The sequence below is a fragment of the Sprattus sprattus genome, assembly GCF_963457725.1.
Source record: "Sprattus sprattus genome assembly, chromosome: 6".
Taxonomy (NCBI): domain Eukaryota; kingdom Metazoa; phylum Chordata; class Actinopteri; order Clupeiformes; family Clupeidae; genus Sprattus; species Sprattus sprattus.
The window spans coordinates 13,837,684-13,854,266 of NC_137925.1; the positions used below are offsets into that span (position 1 = coordinate 13,837,684).

At 42.3% G+C, this 16,583-nt stretch overlaps 1 protein-coding gene across 1 annotated transcript; it reads left to right on the forward strand.

Annotated features, from left to right (window-relative positions):
- The first annotated feature begins 8,086 nt into the window (after positions 1 to 8,086).
- mtfmt (mitochondrial methionyl-tRNA formyltransferase) lies at positions 8,087 to 15,848 on the forward strand. The gene is made up of 9 exons (XM_080840164.1): positions 8,087 to 8,572; positions 8,698 to 8,898; positions 9,556 to 9,678; positions 10,331 to 10,433; positions 10,889 to 10,964; positions 12,126 to 12,217; positions 14,893 to 14,971; positions 15,073 to 15,143; positions 15,496 to 15,848. The coding sequence occupies exons 1-9, from the start codon at positions 8,346 to 8,348 to the stop codon at positions 15,688 to 15,690; spliced, it is 1,167 nt and encodes a 388-aa protein (XP_080696290.1). The 5' UTR covers positions 8,087 to 8,345; the 3' UTR covers positions 15,691 to 15,848.
- Positions 15,849 to 16,583: the final 735 nt, after the last annotated feature.

Genomic DNA, 16,583 nt, shown 5'->3' on the forward strand with positions numbered 1-16,583 from the left:
TCTCTAGAGACAGGGAAGAGGGAATGGAGACCTCAGTGACTCATATAACTAAGGCACCAGGCATATTCATGTCCACTTACATTTACATTAACATTGATTCATTAAGCAGAGGCTTTTATTCAGAGCAGCTTCAAGTACAGTATGGATAAACATTCCCAGCAGTAAGTGTGCATCCTGGGCCATATGTACAATGTAAAGAAGAGACAGAAAGCTATGAGCTAATGAAACGTCATTGTGAAAAGTTCACAGTCTGTGTTGGAACTGGGCACGAACACATGTGCAATAATTATAGCTAAACATAAAGGGCAAGAACACCAAATCATACTCTGAAACGTCGCCCACGGCCCTCAGGTCAACTACCTCTCAGGGTCATGACCATCCTTATCTAGACCTTTATCATCCACACTTTTAAGGAAGCTCACACATAAAGATACCGATCAGAGACTAGAGCTAGTTTTTATGTTTTAATGACGGTATGTGGAGTTCCTTAATGAGATGCTGGATGATAGTGAACAGTAACCGGTGTCTCTTATCTATGAGCTGAGATTTCAAGATAACCTTAACACAGGGGGCACTGAACTCCTCAAGGTCACAAGATTGTGTGATGGTTTCATTGCTGAAGGTTACCTTGTTTTGCTTTCTCCATTCTAAAAGGCACTGTGCCTCACACCTCATCAGGCTCATCACATTCAGGGAGAATCAGCTCTTTCTGGAGTAACTCTATGCACTCATTTGTCATTTGGACCATACTAGTGAATGCGAGATGCTAATATATCCACAGCTGGATCCAACAGGATCTGAAGAAGCACCTTAGAGATGTTGAAATCAGGGTGCAAGTAGGCACACGCTTGCAAAGACTAATTGTTTATACCCTGGCATGAAACTAGCCTGAATAAAGTTGTGACATCGCCTCAGCTTTTTAAAGATGGTCTCTCACACGTACCTTCATTCAAACGGCTTCTTTAACACCCTATTTAAAATCCAGCCATTTAAAATAGCTTGATTTAAAGACGATATAAGTCAGGCAAACTAAGTAAAGACAATATTAAGGTTGCAACAAAGGTGTAACTTGTTTCACTGAAGACATACAGTTTATTTTGATGACTTTTACTTCAGCCCATGTCTTCTTCCTGAAAATTCGTATTTTTGAAAACTTCCCTCTAAAATGAAGCGTAGCACACAATTTGTCCAATTGCCAGTCCAAACGTTTCCTTCTGGCAGTATTTGTTTTTCTAAGCCAGTTTCATTTTATAGTTTTGATAACCTTGATCAGCATTTCACACACACACACACACACACACACACACACACACACACACACACACACACACACACACACACACACACACACACACACACACACACACACACACACACACACACACACATACAAACGCTGATAAAGGTTTCAGGCTAGAACATGCCTGCTGAGATGTGCTCCCTTTTGGTTTATTCCACAAAGAGTGCCCTGTTCCAGGGATCCCTGTCCTCATACCTACAGAGACTACACTCTGTTTCAGGATTGGAAAGCTAAATCTGCCCGTCATGGCCAAGAATCAGCCATGAATTTCATCAAATGCATTTATCTCTTCAGGATGACTGACAGAGTTGAGGTGCCGAGAGGCGTGCGGACGTGTGAAACAAACTCACGTTCTTCGGTGCGGTAGAACCACTTGAGATATTCCCTCTGCTCCTCGTTCATGCTGCTCTCCACCGGCGTGTCCTCCTCAAACTCCCCCTCAAACTCATTCGATGCCCTTTTGGATCCTGTCAGAGGGGGCCAGAGCAAACAAGACAAGGTACGTCACACACATACGCACACACACACACACACACACACACACACACACACACACACACACACACACACACACACACACACACACACACACACACACACACACACACACACACACACACACACACACACACACACATACACACACACACACACACACACACACACACACACACACACACACACACACTTCACACACACACATGGCAGAATGTGGATACAGACACACACACCCACACACCGCACACCCACACACACACACACACCACTATGCCTGCAAACAGAAGTACAACGGCCTCCCAGGCTCTTGAAAGAGCAATGACATTTGGAGAAGACTGCTCTGTCTAGACCCTTCAGCTCCTATGGGTGTGTGGAGCGCGCTGGGCTAATGGGTTTTCCACTCTAATCAAATGCCAAGGTGCTATGAGTCAGAGGCAGCGCTACGTGCTGTCCCTCACCACTGATGGGGCTGCCAGTTTCACAAGAAAAATTCAAACATGGTTTTATCAACGTGTTTTTAATTACGTTTTTGTACTTCCTGAGTGATAATAATTGCTAAAATACTGGATTATTCAATGATAAACCACTGTAACTCTTAGAGGTAAATTAAACCTCTACTCTTGTACACTGCAGCATAGGCCTACAGACTGACCCTGGAGCCCCCTGCCCTACTTATATTGTGTGTGTGTGTGTGTGTGTGTGTGTGTGTGTGTGTGTGTGTGTGTGTGTGTGTGTGTGTGTGCATGTGATTGCGATGCTCTTCATAAGCTAGGTCAGGTGTTGAAGAGACGCAGAGACTGACAGCGGCAGGTGCAGGATTGAGAAGCCCTAATTTACTAAATCTCTCCTGACAGATATCCACATTATCCAGGAAAACGCCAACTAACCATCCCCAGCCTGGCTTGGCCTAGACTGATCTGGCTAATAATTGCTATTTTTACAAAGATCTAATATATTCCATATTGATATATACATTTTTTTTTGCATTATGAATAATGCATTATTTTTCACAGTTGTCAATAATCTACATTTGCTTTAAGGTTCTGTAAGTCACTTTGGGGGTCATTTGAAAAAACGTGCATAATTTAACCATTTCCAGCCTGGCTTGTGCTAGGCAACTCTGACTTACTGAGCCTCTCCTCGCAGATATCTCCCTTATCCAGGGACCTCCACCTGGAAGTGTGGCCCCCTGGGGCCAGCCTGAGTCTGCCCCTCTCAGCGCTCAGCTCCTGGCTGTGGTTCAGACTCAGGAGCCTCTGGTTCTCGCAGCCCCACTGGAGGTTCTCTCCGCCGTCGCAGGCCACGGTGAGAACCGGCCGCTCCTGGAACGCCGAGAGGCAGCGCTGCGTGCCGATGTTCCACAGGAAGCGCTGATCCTGCCACGCCCACTGCTGGAGGTCGTCGTCAAGGTTACACTTTCGGAGGGTGACAGCAGTGCCTGCTGGGGAGTCTTGTAAACAGAGGCTTTCAACGGTGTTGTGGATCATGAAGCCATTTGCCCCTTAAATGAACGCACAAGCAACAGGTGAGAACGAAATATAGACTCAGATAGATCAATGTAACTGCTGAGAGTCACACTGTCACACAGTACCACGGTTCAGGCTCATTTCAGGTGAACAGTTTTACATATCACAACCTTAAAATTAAGTTATTTATTTGACAAAAATGTAAGGAAATTGAATAGCAGGACAAAAGAAACATTTTGAAAATCAGCACATACGCAAAAAAGCACGAAATAGTTGAATTAATTTAGTTCCAAGAGACCTAATATCAGACTATCCTCATTCTAACACTGAAGTTGACCGACAGACTTACCATGCAAGAGGAAGCACAGTGCCACCCAGAACAGACGCATCTCTCCCAACAGGCAAAGACTCATTTAACCTTTAAAATAAAACAACATTACAACGAGCCCAAACCTCACTTCTGCCTCATCACAATGGGACTCACTATTAGATTCAAGTAGCATTGTGCTTTAAGCCTGTCCTATTTAAGTGTGTGAAGAGTGTTTGTCTGTGTGAGAACTCTGTCTGTGTCTTTCTCTCACCTCGGTGTGTGAAGAGTGTTTGTCGTTCCGGTGTGTGTTTGAAGCATGATGTAATGAGATACAGTGCAGCTGTGTGAGGACGTGTTGGAGTCTGTGCCTGCGCTAACAGGAATCCCTGACGTATACTGAGCATTTGAGTCCTTCTTTTTCTCTCTCTTCCCTTTCTCTTCTCTTTCTCCCTTCTCTGATTTCTCTGTCTCTTTTCTCGTTCTTTCTCTTTACTTTCCTTTTTTTGTCCTGTCTCTCCTATTTCCCTACCCCTTTTCGATTCTCTTCTCTCCTCTCTCACTCGTTCTCTTTTCTTGTATATTTCTCTCCTGTCTCTCCTCCTACGCTCCCTCTCTCCCATTCTTGTCCTCATCACCAATCAAAGTTGTGGTGAGCTGAGCTAAACCTCTGTCTCTTCTTATCATCCTGAGTCATAACACAGCTGTACTCCAGCCTCCAGGGCCTCAAATCCTTGCAAATACTCAATTGGACTTGATACCATCAACAGCAAAGGTTGTTTCCATCAATAAAAGTGAAGTAGCATAGGTCAACAAGACAGTTATAAACATCAACAAATATCATATCACAAGATCAACTTGGTACATGAGAGAGACAGCTCTATGTCTAAAAGGTCTTGCTTTTATTTGATATCAGATACAGCAGTGATAGTTTCAGATGTTAAAAGTCAAGTATCTGGTCAACAATATAACTCCTCATAGATAGACAGGAGACAGCTGAGCCAGTGCAGAGGGCAAAGTGATGAAAGTTTCTCACTGACTCACCCAGTATGTTGAAGTATCCCGTAAGTCCAGATAGAAACTGCACCCTAAGGAGGAAGTGAGTCTGTAAGATGAACACAGTCCTAGTCATAGCAGCCAAAGTTCAGGTGGGAGGGGATTGTGCTGTGTAATTCTCTTTTCTTATTGTGAGAATGTTGTCATCAAATAAGTTTTTTTCCTTTTCCCAGGTAGATTTATTGTAAGATTAGAAAACTGAGTACACTGTTGTCTATTATCTTATCTATAATATTGTGTCATGCTAGGGGTTTTCCAGCCTGCTTTGGGTGAGAGACTATATGTTCAGGCAGTGTGTCTGTTAATCTGTGGTGTTCTGACCTTGTGACGTGATCCATGACGTCCTTAAGTGTCTGGTGTTGGCGTGTTTGTGTTATCATTTCATCTGTGTTTACTGCTGTTTGATGCCTGTGTGTTAGCCACTGTGTTACTTAGTGTATCTGTTACTGTCACTATCTTGGTTAGGTCGAGGTTAAACTTGCTTTCTGTTTCTCCCAGTGCAGTAACACTTTTCCCCTCCTGTCTGTGTGTCAGAGTAAAAGGCCCACATTCAAAAACAGGAATCAGTGCACTGTTGTCTTCTTTCGAGAGACCCACCAATGTTACGTACATCTCTGTCAGGAGCACCTTAAGTGATGTCAATACTATGAAGAATCAAAGACCTCATTAAGCATCGGGAGGGGGCACAGCCAAAGGCTGTGTGTATCCCTCCATGAGGATACACACAGGCATGTCCCCACCCCAGGGGTTACAGGGGAAGGTGATGGGGGTCTTGTGCTCCTCCTCTGGAGCGCAAAGCGTTGTTTGAGGCTAAGCAAGGGGTGACAGGAGAAGGAGCAGTTCAGATCCAGTTCAGAGCCTGGTTGGTGGAGGGGACAGGGGTCCTGGTAGCTTTCCCTTTGGAGGGCAAAGCACTGCAGGTCCTCCACGTCCGGCTGCGCCTTGATGACCCAGATGAAAGGGAGTGGGAGGGGGAGGAAGCAACCCAACAAGCCCTCAGTGGCTGCGGAAAGGACTGCAGACCGCAGCAGTGCAGTCTATGGAGGGTTGCTACCGCTGCAGGGAGCCAAGCCTCATTGCATGCCATTGCCCAGCATTGACTTCATGGAGCTCAGCACTCTAGCTGCAGCTGGGCCAGACTTAAAGATTATACAATAACTGTGACCTGGAAGGCACCTCTTGCCAGCTCTGGTGGACACAGGGTCCACCATCTCCCTGCTGCGTCCCAGAACAAGTGAGCCGACACCACAGGGCTGGAAGACAACCAAGGCTCCACAGTCCACATAACCACAGTGGGCACAGGCGGGCGCAGGCGAAGAAGTTGCTGCAGGTGATTGTTGCTGGCAAAGTGTTCCACCACTAGTCCTAGCTGGCCAACATCCAGGAACCATGCACCATTGGGACCCATGCATGATTGGGACCCATGCATCATTGGCCTGGATCTGATGGCCAGACATTGGCCCACAGGCGATGTGTCCGTAGCCAGGATACTTCTGGGCACTGGAGCCGTGGCACTCCATGGCACCGAAAGGAGCCCGTCAACATCGACAACGTCACTTCGAAGTACGAATACTGTATATTCGTTATAATACAGTGATTTTGTGCCAATAGACAAACTCAATTCCAAAATATAGCTAGAGCATTCATGTCATCCATTTTAGCGAATAGCTCAAATAAACTCTGCCCCAAACTTTTCTCTGAAATTCTGACTTCCAACTCAGAGCCATTTCAGGCTCTCTGAAATGACACTAAAAGTCACTAGTTTGTGTGAAGGCGTCATATATGACATCAACACATCTAATTGGCACACGTTTGCAACTAAATGGCATCCTGTTCTCAGTTCATACAAGTATGATATTATTTAGTTTCTTTGTGTACTGGGGACAGTGTATTTATGTTTTTGTAGTATATATTTTGTAGTATTTTGTTATAACAGAGTTTTCATATTATTATTACAATTTAAAAACATATTTAAAACTTTAATTTAGGCATCTGACCAAAAATAACCTAATCTTACGTTGTCATAGAGACGTTTGGCTATGCCAGACTAGATTCATTTTGACCCACTGATGTGTACTCCAGAACTCAAACTGTTTAAAATATTCACATAGAATTGAATGTATAAAATACACAACACTTACATTTTGAAAACAGATACATATTTACAAAATCGGTAAAAGGTGATTTTCATGTTGCTATTGACGAGGAAAACAGGGGTTGCCAAAGTTGCCAGCAATCGCCACATTTATCGATTGTCCCTAGATGTCATTTTTAGTAACAAGGTCAAAATAATTGCCAAAATCTTGGCAACACTCCCAGTGTGGTAAGTGTCTGCCAAATAAACGAAACGCGTTGTTGTCAAAGTCATTTTTATGTTGTTTTCAAACAACCCATTGACGTAGGCCTACAATGTATAACCACATAGGCATAACCCCATTAATTGCAACACATTGTAACTAACTTTAATAATGTTGCTGAGGAAAGTTATGTCCTCACAGAACATTAACCTCATTTAATTCAACTTTGCTTACTCATGAAGTGAGGTCTTTGACCATGGGCACTAAGTTATTGTTTGGACAGCCTTGCTTCAACCTTGCTGCGGTGTCAAACAGACGGGTGAAGGGAAACAGTCTCTGCCCTGTCGGTCATGTACCTATCTGATGCATGTGTGAGTGACTGTCGACATGTTTTATTTTTTTATGGCAGCAGGTGCTTGAGAGTAGTGAGTGAGAGCCAAGTGAGTTGAGTGACCCAAAGGTAATCTTTATCACGGCAGTGATCACTGCATTGTCTTTATTGGCAGTGTAAAGAAGAACTCAGTCCATTCTCGCAGTAAGCTCTTTGTGTAATTTTATTTTGCGATTCATTCGCATTGTCAAACTAAGATGCCAAGTAGGCTCTCAGCTGGCCACAAGCTCTCTCTCTCTCTCTCTCTCTCTCTCTCTCTCTCTCTCTCTCTCTCTCTCTCTCTCTCTCTCTGTCAATTCAAATCAATTCAAATAGCTTTATTGGCATGACTGCATAAAATACAACATTGCAAAACCATATTGACACACATACTATACAATTGAAACAGACATAAATAGATAAATAAAATAAACAATAATCTCTCTCTCTCTCTCTCTCTCTCTCTCTCTCTCCCTCTTACACACACACACACACACACACACACACACACACACACACACACACACACACACACACACACACACACACACACACAGAACAGCTATTACAATATACATATACATTATCACATGTGAAGGGTTTGCAAAAGGTACAAAGGCATTTGCAAGCATTTGTATTTGCTGGTAAAAGACTGCTTAAAATAAACGGTAAAATAAAGAACTAGAATTTGGACAATAAAAAGCGGACCCACATACAACACATTAACGTCACAACGCTCGAACGGAGAACTTTTCGGTGCGGACGGGAAGTACGTCATGAGTCACGAGAAAACATGGCGGCGTCCTCTGAAATATGGGGCTGAGTTTAAAGTAGTGATTGTTTAATATATAATTCGTGTATCTTTTGTCTTTATGCTGCACAACGTTGCAGTGAATTGTTAAAAACAAAGACATTTTCTCGGTTCGTAACTCCTTTTTTATGTTCCACACTGTGGCAATATGGTTAGCTAGTCCTGCTGTGGACCTGTCACAGCCTGTGTGATAGCCTGATCTTAGATGGCAGCCTGTCCACCTTATCTTGTTACGGCAACATGTGGACTTTGAATTATAACGTTAGGACGAGTGGACTTAGAGTGTTATATGCCTTTTTCAATCATTCTTTTAAGAAGGAGTTTAAACCATGCACCAAACGAGTGTATTACAGCAGCCACCCAGTTCAGTGTCACTCAACACACACAGCTTCAAAACCACCGTGGAGAGTACTGTTTTTCGGAAGTGATGACTTTGCAGTGGAATCTCTAAAGCTTCTCCACGCAAGGTAAATGCTTTTCCGTTTTAGCTACATACACCAGAAACACTCCTTGATAACATTACAGCCTTAGGCAAGTAAGCTTTCAAGTAACAAGCTGAACTCATGCAATTCCCTTTTCGGTTTTTATTTAGTCTAGAGTCAAATGAGAGGGTTGTGGATACGCTGGAAGTTGTGACTTTGACAGAGTCTGCTCCAGTGTGGAGATACGCCAACCAACACCAACTAAATGTCCACGACTGGCCCAATGTGGATGTCAACGGTCGGTTTGACGTCGGAGTTGTGGTGTCATTCGGATGCCTACTGAAAGATAATCTGATCAACCAGCTGCCATAGTAGGTTATAATGTAGCCAGTTTCTCTACCTGACTTCAGTTCACTTTCAGCATGAATTCATGTCCCGTAAGGTCGCTATGATGAATGTGATGATAGATGTTATGGCCTACTGTCAGATGGTTTGTGTCTGTGGGTATGTAGGCTCAGCGGTGCAGATGGGATTTTTAAACTGGGTGGGACGCTAGCATCGCCTTATCAGCTGTGCAGAGTTATTAACTGATGATTGTCGCCTTACGTAGGGAGAGTGGGGGGGACGGATCGGGTTCACTATGAATCTGGGGGGGACATGTCCCCCCCGTCCCCAGTGCTATCTGCGCCCCTGTGTAGGCTACAGTATAGTATTTTTGTGCATGTGCATGGCTATCCACCTTGTCTTAACGTTACTGTTGATGTATTTTGTATAACTGTGGGGGTTGACTGCTGACGGTTTTTATGTTTGAATGATTTTGTCCACCAACATGTGTGTAGGCCTATACAATCTAAATATGTGTGGTGATATGTATGTGTCTGTGTGTAGCTTAGTTAAACTGCAGTATTTATGTGGTTTGTGTGTGTCTGTAACTGACCTCAACTGCTGTGTATGTGTGTGTGTGTGTGTATGTGTGTGTGTGGCTGTGTGTTTGGCTGTGGCTGTGGCTGTCTGTGTTTCTGTCTCAGTGGGATCCTGAACGTGCACCCCAGTCTGTTGCCGCGCTGGAGGGGCCCGGCCCCTGTGTTCCACACCATCCTGCAGGGAGACACGCTGACTGGGGTCTCCATCATGCAGATCCAGCCCCTGAGGTGAGCAGTTAGACACACCACAGATGGCTCATGTTGTTAACACCCTTGTGTGTGTAACCAGAGCCAGCGGGTACATACCTGTGCAGTTGGTAACCCTCCGCCCCCTGAGATCATAAGAGACGTCCTAGTGACAGACACTAGCAACCACATGTTTTAGTGTCCTTCGTAGCCTCCCATGTCTGAGGTTGCAAGTTTGAGACCTGGTGCAGGATTGCTTTTCTGCTTCCCACCCCCCCCCCCCCTCTCTATCTTTCGTGTGCATGCTCTGAATTTGTATTGAATTGCAAAGAAAGCCCATGACTTCACGAATACACCACTTAATTTGACTAATATTGACCTGCCTATGACTTAAAGGTACAGTCAGATTATATTCCTTTGGATTAGATTCAGATCTAATACACTTTTTGATGAATGCAGCGAATTGCACTTCACCACCCCCTGGATGTCCGTTCAGTGCTTGCACTTAAAGAAGCTCTGGTACTCAGTCCTGTCTCTGTAAATGGGAAACAAACTATTTGGCTCAGACCAAGACATAAACAATACCATCAGCACTGGCACTGGAGTGTAATTTGATTGATTGTTTGTCTCAAATATCAACAACTTTTCGCCAGGTTTGCACTTCCCCTTTAACGAATACAGCACTGGTTTGCAGGTTTGACGTGGGCCCCATCTTGCAGCAGGAGCTGTATGAGGTACCGCCCAACTGCACAGCTGATGAGCTGGGACAGACTCTTGCGGTTGTGGGAGCCAGATTGGTAAGGGCAGATGCTAATCTACAACGCTTGATATATAAATACCAATAATGGTTCACAAGAGGATGAAAAACTATCTGACAGAATCGGTCATGGTCAAAAAACTAACGAATAGTGTGTCTGAGGGTCATGAGTTGAGGTTTAATTTTTTGTTTGTAAAAAAAGTGTGGATGCAAAATAGATTATTTAATTTTTACAAAAATTGCTGATTTATTTCATCTTTGATCAAGATTCCTAAATCCATATCCATATTTGTATTATCCATATTTGTATTACTACTTGTATGATGTAATGTCTTGTCTGTATGTTTGTATGTCCTCTCTGTTGTGCCTGTGCACTTACTATATGTTTCACCGTAGGGGAGTGGGAAACGTTTTTCGAATCCTTTGTATGTCTTGACATTTGAAGTAATTGACAAATAAAGCTACTTTGACTTTGATATTACATTCATCCAACAGTTAATGGATACCCTGAAGAATCTTCCAGAAAGAATCTCCAAGCGGAAAGTGCAAGCAAAGGAAGGGGCAACCTTTGGTAAGAGCCCCTCATTGAGTCTCAAGTCAAGGTTATCAGAGTTGACTTTGGGCTGTGGGTGTATGGGTGTGTGGGTCTGAGGTGTTGACACTGATGTTTTTTCTGGGCAGTTCAATGACAGTTTCCATCATTTCACATTACCTTTTTTTAAATGCAGATGCAGAATTACTGAAAAGGTACCTTCTCAATCACAAGGGAATAGTAATAGAGCTGTAAGGGATACGTCATCAACCAACCGACACGACCCACTCAGGGCAAAAATGAAATTAACCAAAATAAAATTAACAAAAATAAAATAACATTTTATTGATGCATTATGAGAGGAACACAGGTAACAGGTGCTTGTGATCAGTGATTATTATCTATTCATTATTAGCTGCATACAATGTGTTATGTCCCATTTATCTTATCAAATGTTGGGAGAGGTCGGCTGGGGACAATTGTAACATGCATTACATACAATCGGTTGCAACCACAACCAAAATAGGCTAGCCACTTTTGTAAAAACGTGACACCCTTGGCTCGTAAGTGACTGTCTCACTTACAATCTTGAAAACAAACACTGTAAGGACTACAACTTACAGAAAAGAAACCTTATCCACCACTATTTTGGTTTCAATAATGAATAATTCCCTTCAAACTGGAAAGTTACAATTGTCCTTGGCCATGGTTCACTGGGGAACTCGTTGCATTTAGATGAAAAGGAGAGAAAAAGTAAAGCACTTGTGCTTGAATCAGTGAAGCAAATATAGATGTGAGAGGTGTATGTTGCACTGAAGTTAAAATAAAAGCAGTCACTTCTGCCAGTTGTTGTTGCAACAAGGTTAAACAAAGAGCATTACACTAGTACCCAGTCACCCCTATGATTCGAGGTAGGCTATGAAGCGTCTCTACTCACTGACACAGACCTGTGACTCAGCAACGGGCCCTGGTGTGTTGACAGAGATGTGTTTTCTGAGCCGCTTCAAGGATAATGAAGTGACCCCTTAAATAAGAGCTTCTATAATACGACTTAAAACAATTTTGTGTGTGCGTGTGCGTGTGCGTGTGCGTGTGCGTGTGCGTGTGCGTGTGCGTGTGTGCGTGTGTGCACCCTGATGTGTTTTCTGCTCAGCTCCCGAAGATAATGAAGTGTGTGTGTCTGATGTGTTTTCTGCTCAGCCCCTAAGATCAGTGTGCCCATGAGCTGGCTGGTGTGGGAGGACCAGACGTGTGTGCAGATCGACCACCTGTACCGGGCCATCGGGTCACGGGTCAGACACCTCTCTTTCCCTACCTGTGGTTTTGTTCCTGTGGCTCTTATTATTAATAATACAGTTATCATGCATAGGGGTAGTATCTCTGTTCCTGTGGCTCTTATTATTAATAATACAGTTATCATTCATAGGGGTAGTATCTCTGTTCCTGTGGCTCTTATTATTAATAATACAGTTATCATGCATAGGGGTAGTATCTCTGTTCCTGTGTCTCTTATTATTAATAATACAGTTATCATTCATAGGGGTAGTATCTCTGTTCCTGTGGCTCTTATTATTAATAATACAGTTATCATTCATAGGGGTAGTATCTCTGTTCCTGTGGCTCTTATTATTAATAATACAGTTATCATGCATAGGGGTAGTATCTCTGTTCCTGTGGCTCTTATTATTAATAATACAGTTATCATGCATAGGGGTAGTATCTCTGTTCCTGTGGCTCTTATTATTAATAATACAGTTATCATTCATAGGGGTAGTATCTCTGTTCCTGTGGCTCTTATTATTAATAATACAGTTATCATTCATAGGGGTAGTATCTCTGTTCCTGTGGCTCTTATTATTAATAATACAGTTATCATTCATAGGGGTAGTATCTCTGTTCCTGTGGCTCTTATTATTAATAATACAGTTATCATTCATTCATTCAGGGTAGTATTTCTGTTCCTGTGGCTCTTATTATTAATAATACAGTTATAATGCATGGGGTAGTATCTCTGTTCCTGTGGCTCTTATTATTAATAATACAGTTATCATTCATAGGGGTAGTATCTCTGTTCCTGTGTCTCTTATTATTAATAATACAGTTATCATTCATTCATTCAGGGTAGTATTTCTGTTCCTGTGGCTCTTATTATTAATAATACAGTTATCATGCATAGGGGTAGTATCTCTGTTCCTGTGGCTCTTATTATTAATAATACAGTTATCATTCATAGGGGTAGTATCTCTGTTCCTGTGGCTCTTATTATTAAAAATACAGTTATCATGCATAGGGGTAGTATCTCTGTTCCTGTGTCTCTTATTATTAATAATACAGTTATCATGCATAGGGGTAGTATCTCTGTTACTGTGGCTCTTATTATTAATAATACAGTTATCATTCATAGGGGTAGTATCTCTGTTCCTGTGGCTCTTATTATTAATAATACAGTTATCATGCATAGGGGTAGTATCTCTGTTCCTGTGGCTCTTATTATTAATAATACAGTTATCATTCATAGGGGTAGTATCTCTGTTCCTGTGGCTCTTATTATTAATAATACAGTTATCATGCATAGGGGTAGTATCTCTGTTCCTGTGGCTCTTATTATTAATAATACAGTTATCATGCATAGGGGTAGTATCTCTGTTCCTGTGGCTCTTATTATTAATAATACAGTTATCATTCATAGGGGTAGTATCTCTGTTCCTGTGGCTCTTATTATTAATAATACAGTTATCATGCATAGGGGTAGTATCTCTGTTCCTGTGGCTCTTATTATTAATAATACAGTTATCATGCATAGGGGTAGTATCTCTGTTCCTGTGTCTCTTATTATTAATAATACAGTTATCATGCATAGGGGTAGTATCTCTGTTCCTGTGGCTCTTATTATTAATAATACAGTTATCATGCATAGGGGTAGTATCTCTGTTCCTGTGGCTCTTATTATTAATAATACAGTTATCATTCATAGGGGTAGTATCTCTGTTCCTGTGGCTCTTATTATTAATAATACAGTTATCATTCATAGGGGTAGTATCTCTGTTCCTGTGGCTCTTATTATTAATAATACAGTTATCATTCATAGGGGTAGTATCTCTGTTCCTGTGGCTCTTATTATTAATAATACAGTTATCATGCATAGGGGTAGTATCTCTGTTCCTGTGGCTCTTATTATTAATAAAATAATGATCATTTAAAACTTAACTGTTACAACAAGCTGCTAACAGCCCCAAGATCGTGGGTCTAGACAATTGTAACTGCAAAAAAATACAGTTGTGGGAAAGTGTCAGATAAGAGTTTACACCCATAGCAGCAGTCTAAGTTATACCTAGGTTCATGTAAGCCCACTTTTAAAGCAACATTATACAACAATTTGCCACTTTTTTGTTTGTATTGGCAGCAATACAATAATACAATGCAATTTTGATATGTGGAATTTATTGTGATGATATATGGTCATGTTAAGGACAGATAAACGCACATGTCCTTCCTGCTAGCCAACCCGGCTATGCACTGTGTAGTTCAGTGGTCAGAGACAGAATGCCCTGTGAAAATGTGAGAAAAGCTTTCACAGCACATCATCACCAATTACATCACCATAAGACACCTGTTAGCAAGCTTTTATCACAGACTTGGCTGTTGGTGGCAAAATTCCCCCCCAAGAAAACTTGTGTTCATGCACAGTCCTGGCCTGGCTCCGTAACAAACAAAGTGGCTCGGACCGAGCCCTACACTATAAACCAGACCGCTTACATCAACAACGTTGCTTCAGGAGCACGGAAGGGAAGGGTGTAGACAGGGAGGTGTTTGATTGGATGTTGAGCTCAAATATCCACAACCCTTCACCTGGATTGAGGACTGCACCTTTAAGTGGACCTTTTGAATGTAGTTAAAATGAAGTATGCATGCATAAGAAGGTGCAGAGCTGTCAGGATGTAATTTCTCTCGTGTGTTTAATGCACAGATTCCATTAAGAACCATCTGGATGGGAAGGACTGTGAAGTTGTCGGACTTTGTTGGGAAGTGTAATGTTTCACTCACAGGTACTTTTCTACCTTGAACATCATCTCTAACAAGAACAGGAACAGGAACATGGTTTTTTCCAGGTTCCACATGTTTTGAAATAAATACTTGTGTTTTTAAGGCGTCCAGTCATCAGTCCCCGGCTCAATATGTTTTCTGAAGGAGATAAACTCCCTGGCTGTGCGTTGTAAGGTAGGTTTCCCTCACAATTACGTTTCATCTGCATTCATAATGCATTTCAACATACAAAATTGCCTGTCTGTCAATAGAAATGTAAAATCCTCTAACTCAACTGGTAGAGCAGTGCTAACAACATCAATGTCATGGACTTGTTAATCAAAGTGTTCACATACCGATGAAAATGTATAACTGGACTGACTGTAAGTTGCTATGGATAAAAAGCGTCTGTTAAATGACAAAAATGTCAAAAAGTACATTTTAAATGTTAAACTGTCATTTATTATTGGTGCGACATGACTGAATAACATTGAATGAGAACTATGCTTGAGTGGCATCTAAATTATGTGCTTCCCGACCGCTGTAGGACGGCTGGGTGGGGTTTAAAACGGTGAAGCTCAAGAAGCGCCTCTCAGCGGCAGATTTCTACAATGGCTATCTGCACCAGAGCTTCTTCGGGACGTCACCGACAGCTACGGACTGTGTGTTTCAAAGCGTCAAGGCCGGAACCCTCAAATCACACAAGACAGACTCTTATGTCATGGGCAAGAGCACCCAATGAACACCCTGCAGCGATTACTGTTTAATCCAATCAGAAGCATCCAGATCAATTCATAGTATCCTTTGGTTTGTCTGTTTTAAGACAAATTGTTGATATGTACATTTGTTGTGCCTCGGGACTGTTATGGCATAAATTATCATTAAACAGATCTAAAAGCCTTTTTCTCAAGTTTACTGATGTTGAGTTTCTCCCAGTAGTAGATAGATAAAAATCCTGCTTTGTCACGATTAAAATAGCTGGCTAAGGTGGCTAGAATCCTGCATAATTATAGATGTTAACAAAAGACTATGACTAATATGAACATGGGAGTGGGAGAGGTTTTGTACAAATGTTTGGACACACACACACACACACACACACTCAAAGACAACCAGCAGGTGGAGCTGGCTATTAACCTGTGTTTTTTCACTGGCAGGGAATAACAAGGGCAAGCACTAGAACAGTGGATTTGTTCAGAGTTCAAAGGAGTTTCATAATTACGATATTTCATTCTGAAAAGCCTCCCAGAGATTCCCTGTAGAGATCATAAATCCTTCAGACTAAAGCAGAAACTCTAGACAGCAATATCAGCCCTTATAATAGAATCATTCAGAGGTGGATATGTACAAGCGTCCACTATGCCTAGGGAACTCTCTAGAATGGCAAGATTAATGAATGGACATGATGAGTGATCCCACAGAGGCGGTATCGTCAGGTATTAAGCCTGCCGGTGGGGGTCCTTCTCCTAAGTCTTTTTATTGTTTTCCTGGGAAGACCTCTGCTGGGGTAGTTCTGGTTAAACCCCTAGCAGCTGGCTTAATGCACACACACACACACACACACACACACATACACACCCAGTTGACGATATAATGCCCATAGGTGTGTGCTCGAAAAGATACGTAAGTTCAGTA

Coding starts and splice junctions, on each gene's coding strand:
- mtfmt (XM_080840164.1), top strand. CDS start 8,346: ATGTGGACTTTGAATTATAACGTTAGGACGAGTGGACTTAGAGTGTTA. Junction 8,573..8,697: donor CTAAAGCTTCTCCACGCAAG/GTAAATGCTTTT, acceptor GTTTTTATTTAG/TCTAGAGTCAAATGAGAGGG. Junction 10,434..10,888: donor CGGTTGTGGGAGCCAGATTG/GTAAGGGCAGAT, acceptor TTCATCCAACAG/TTAATGGATACCCTGAAGAA.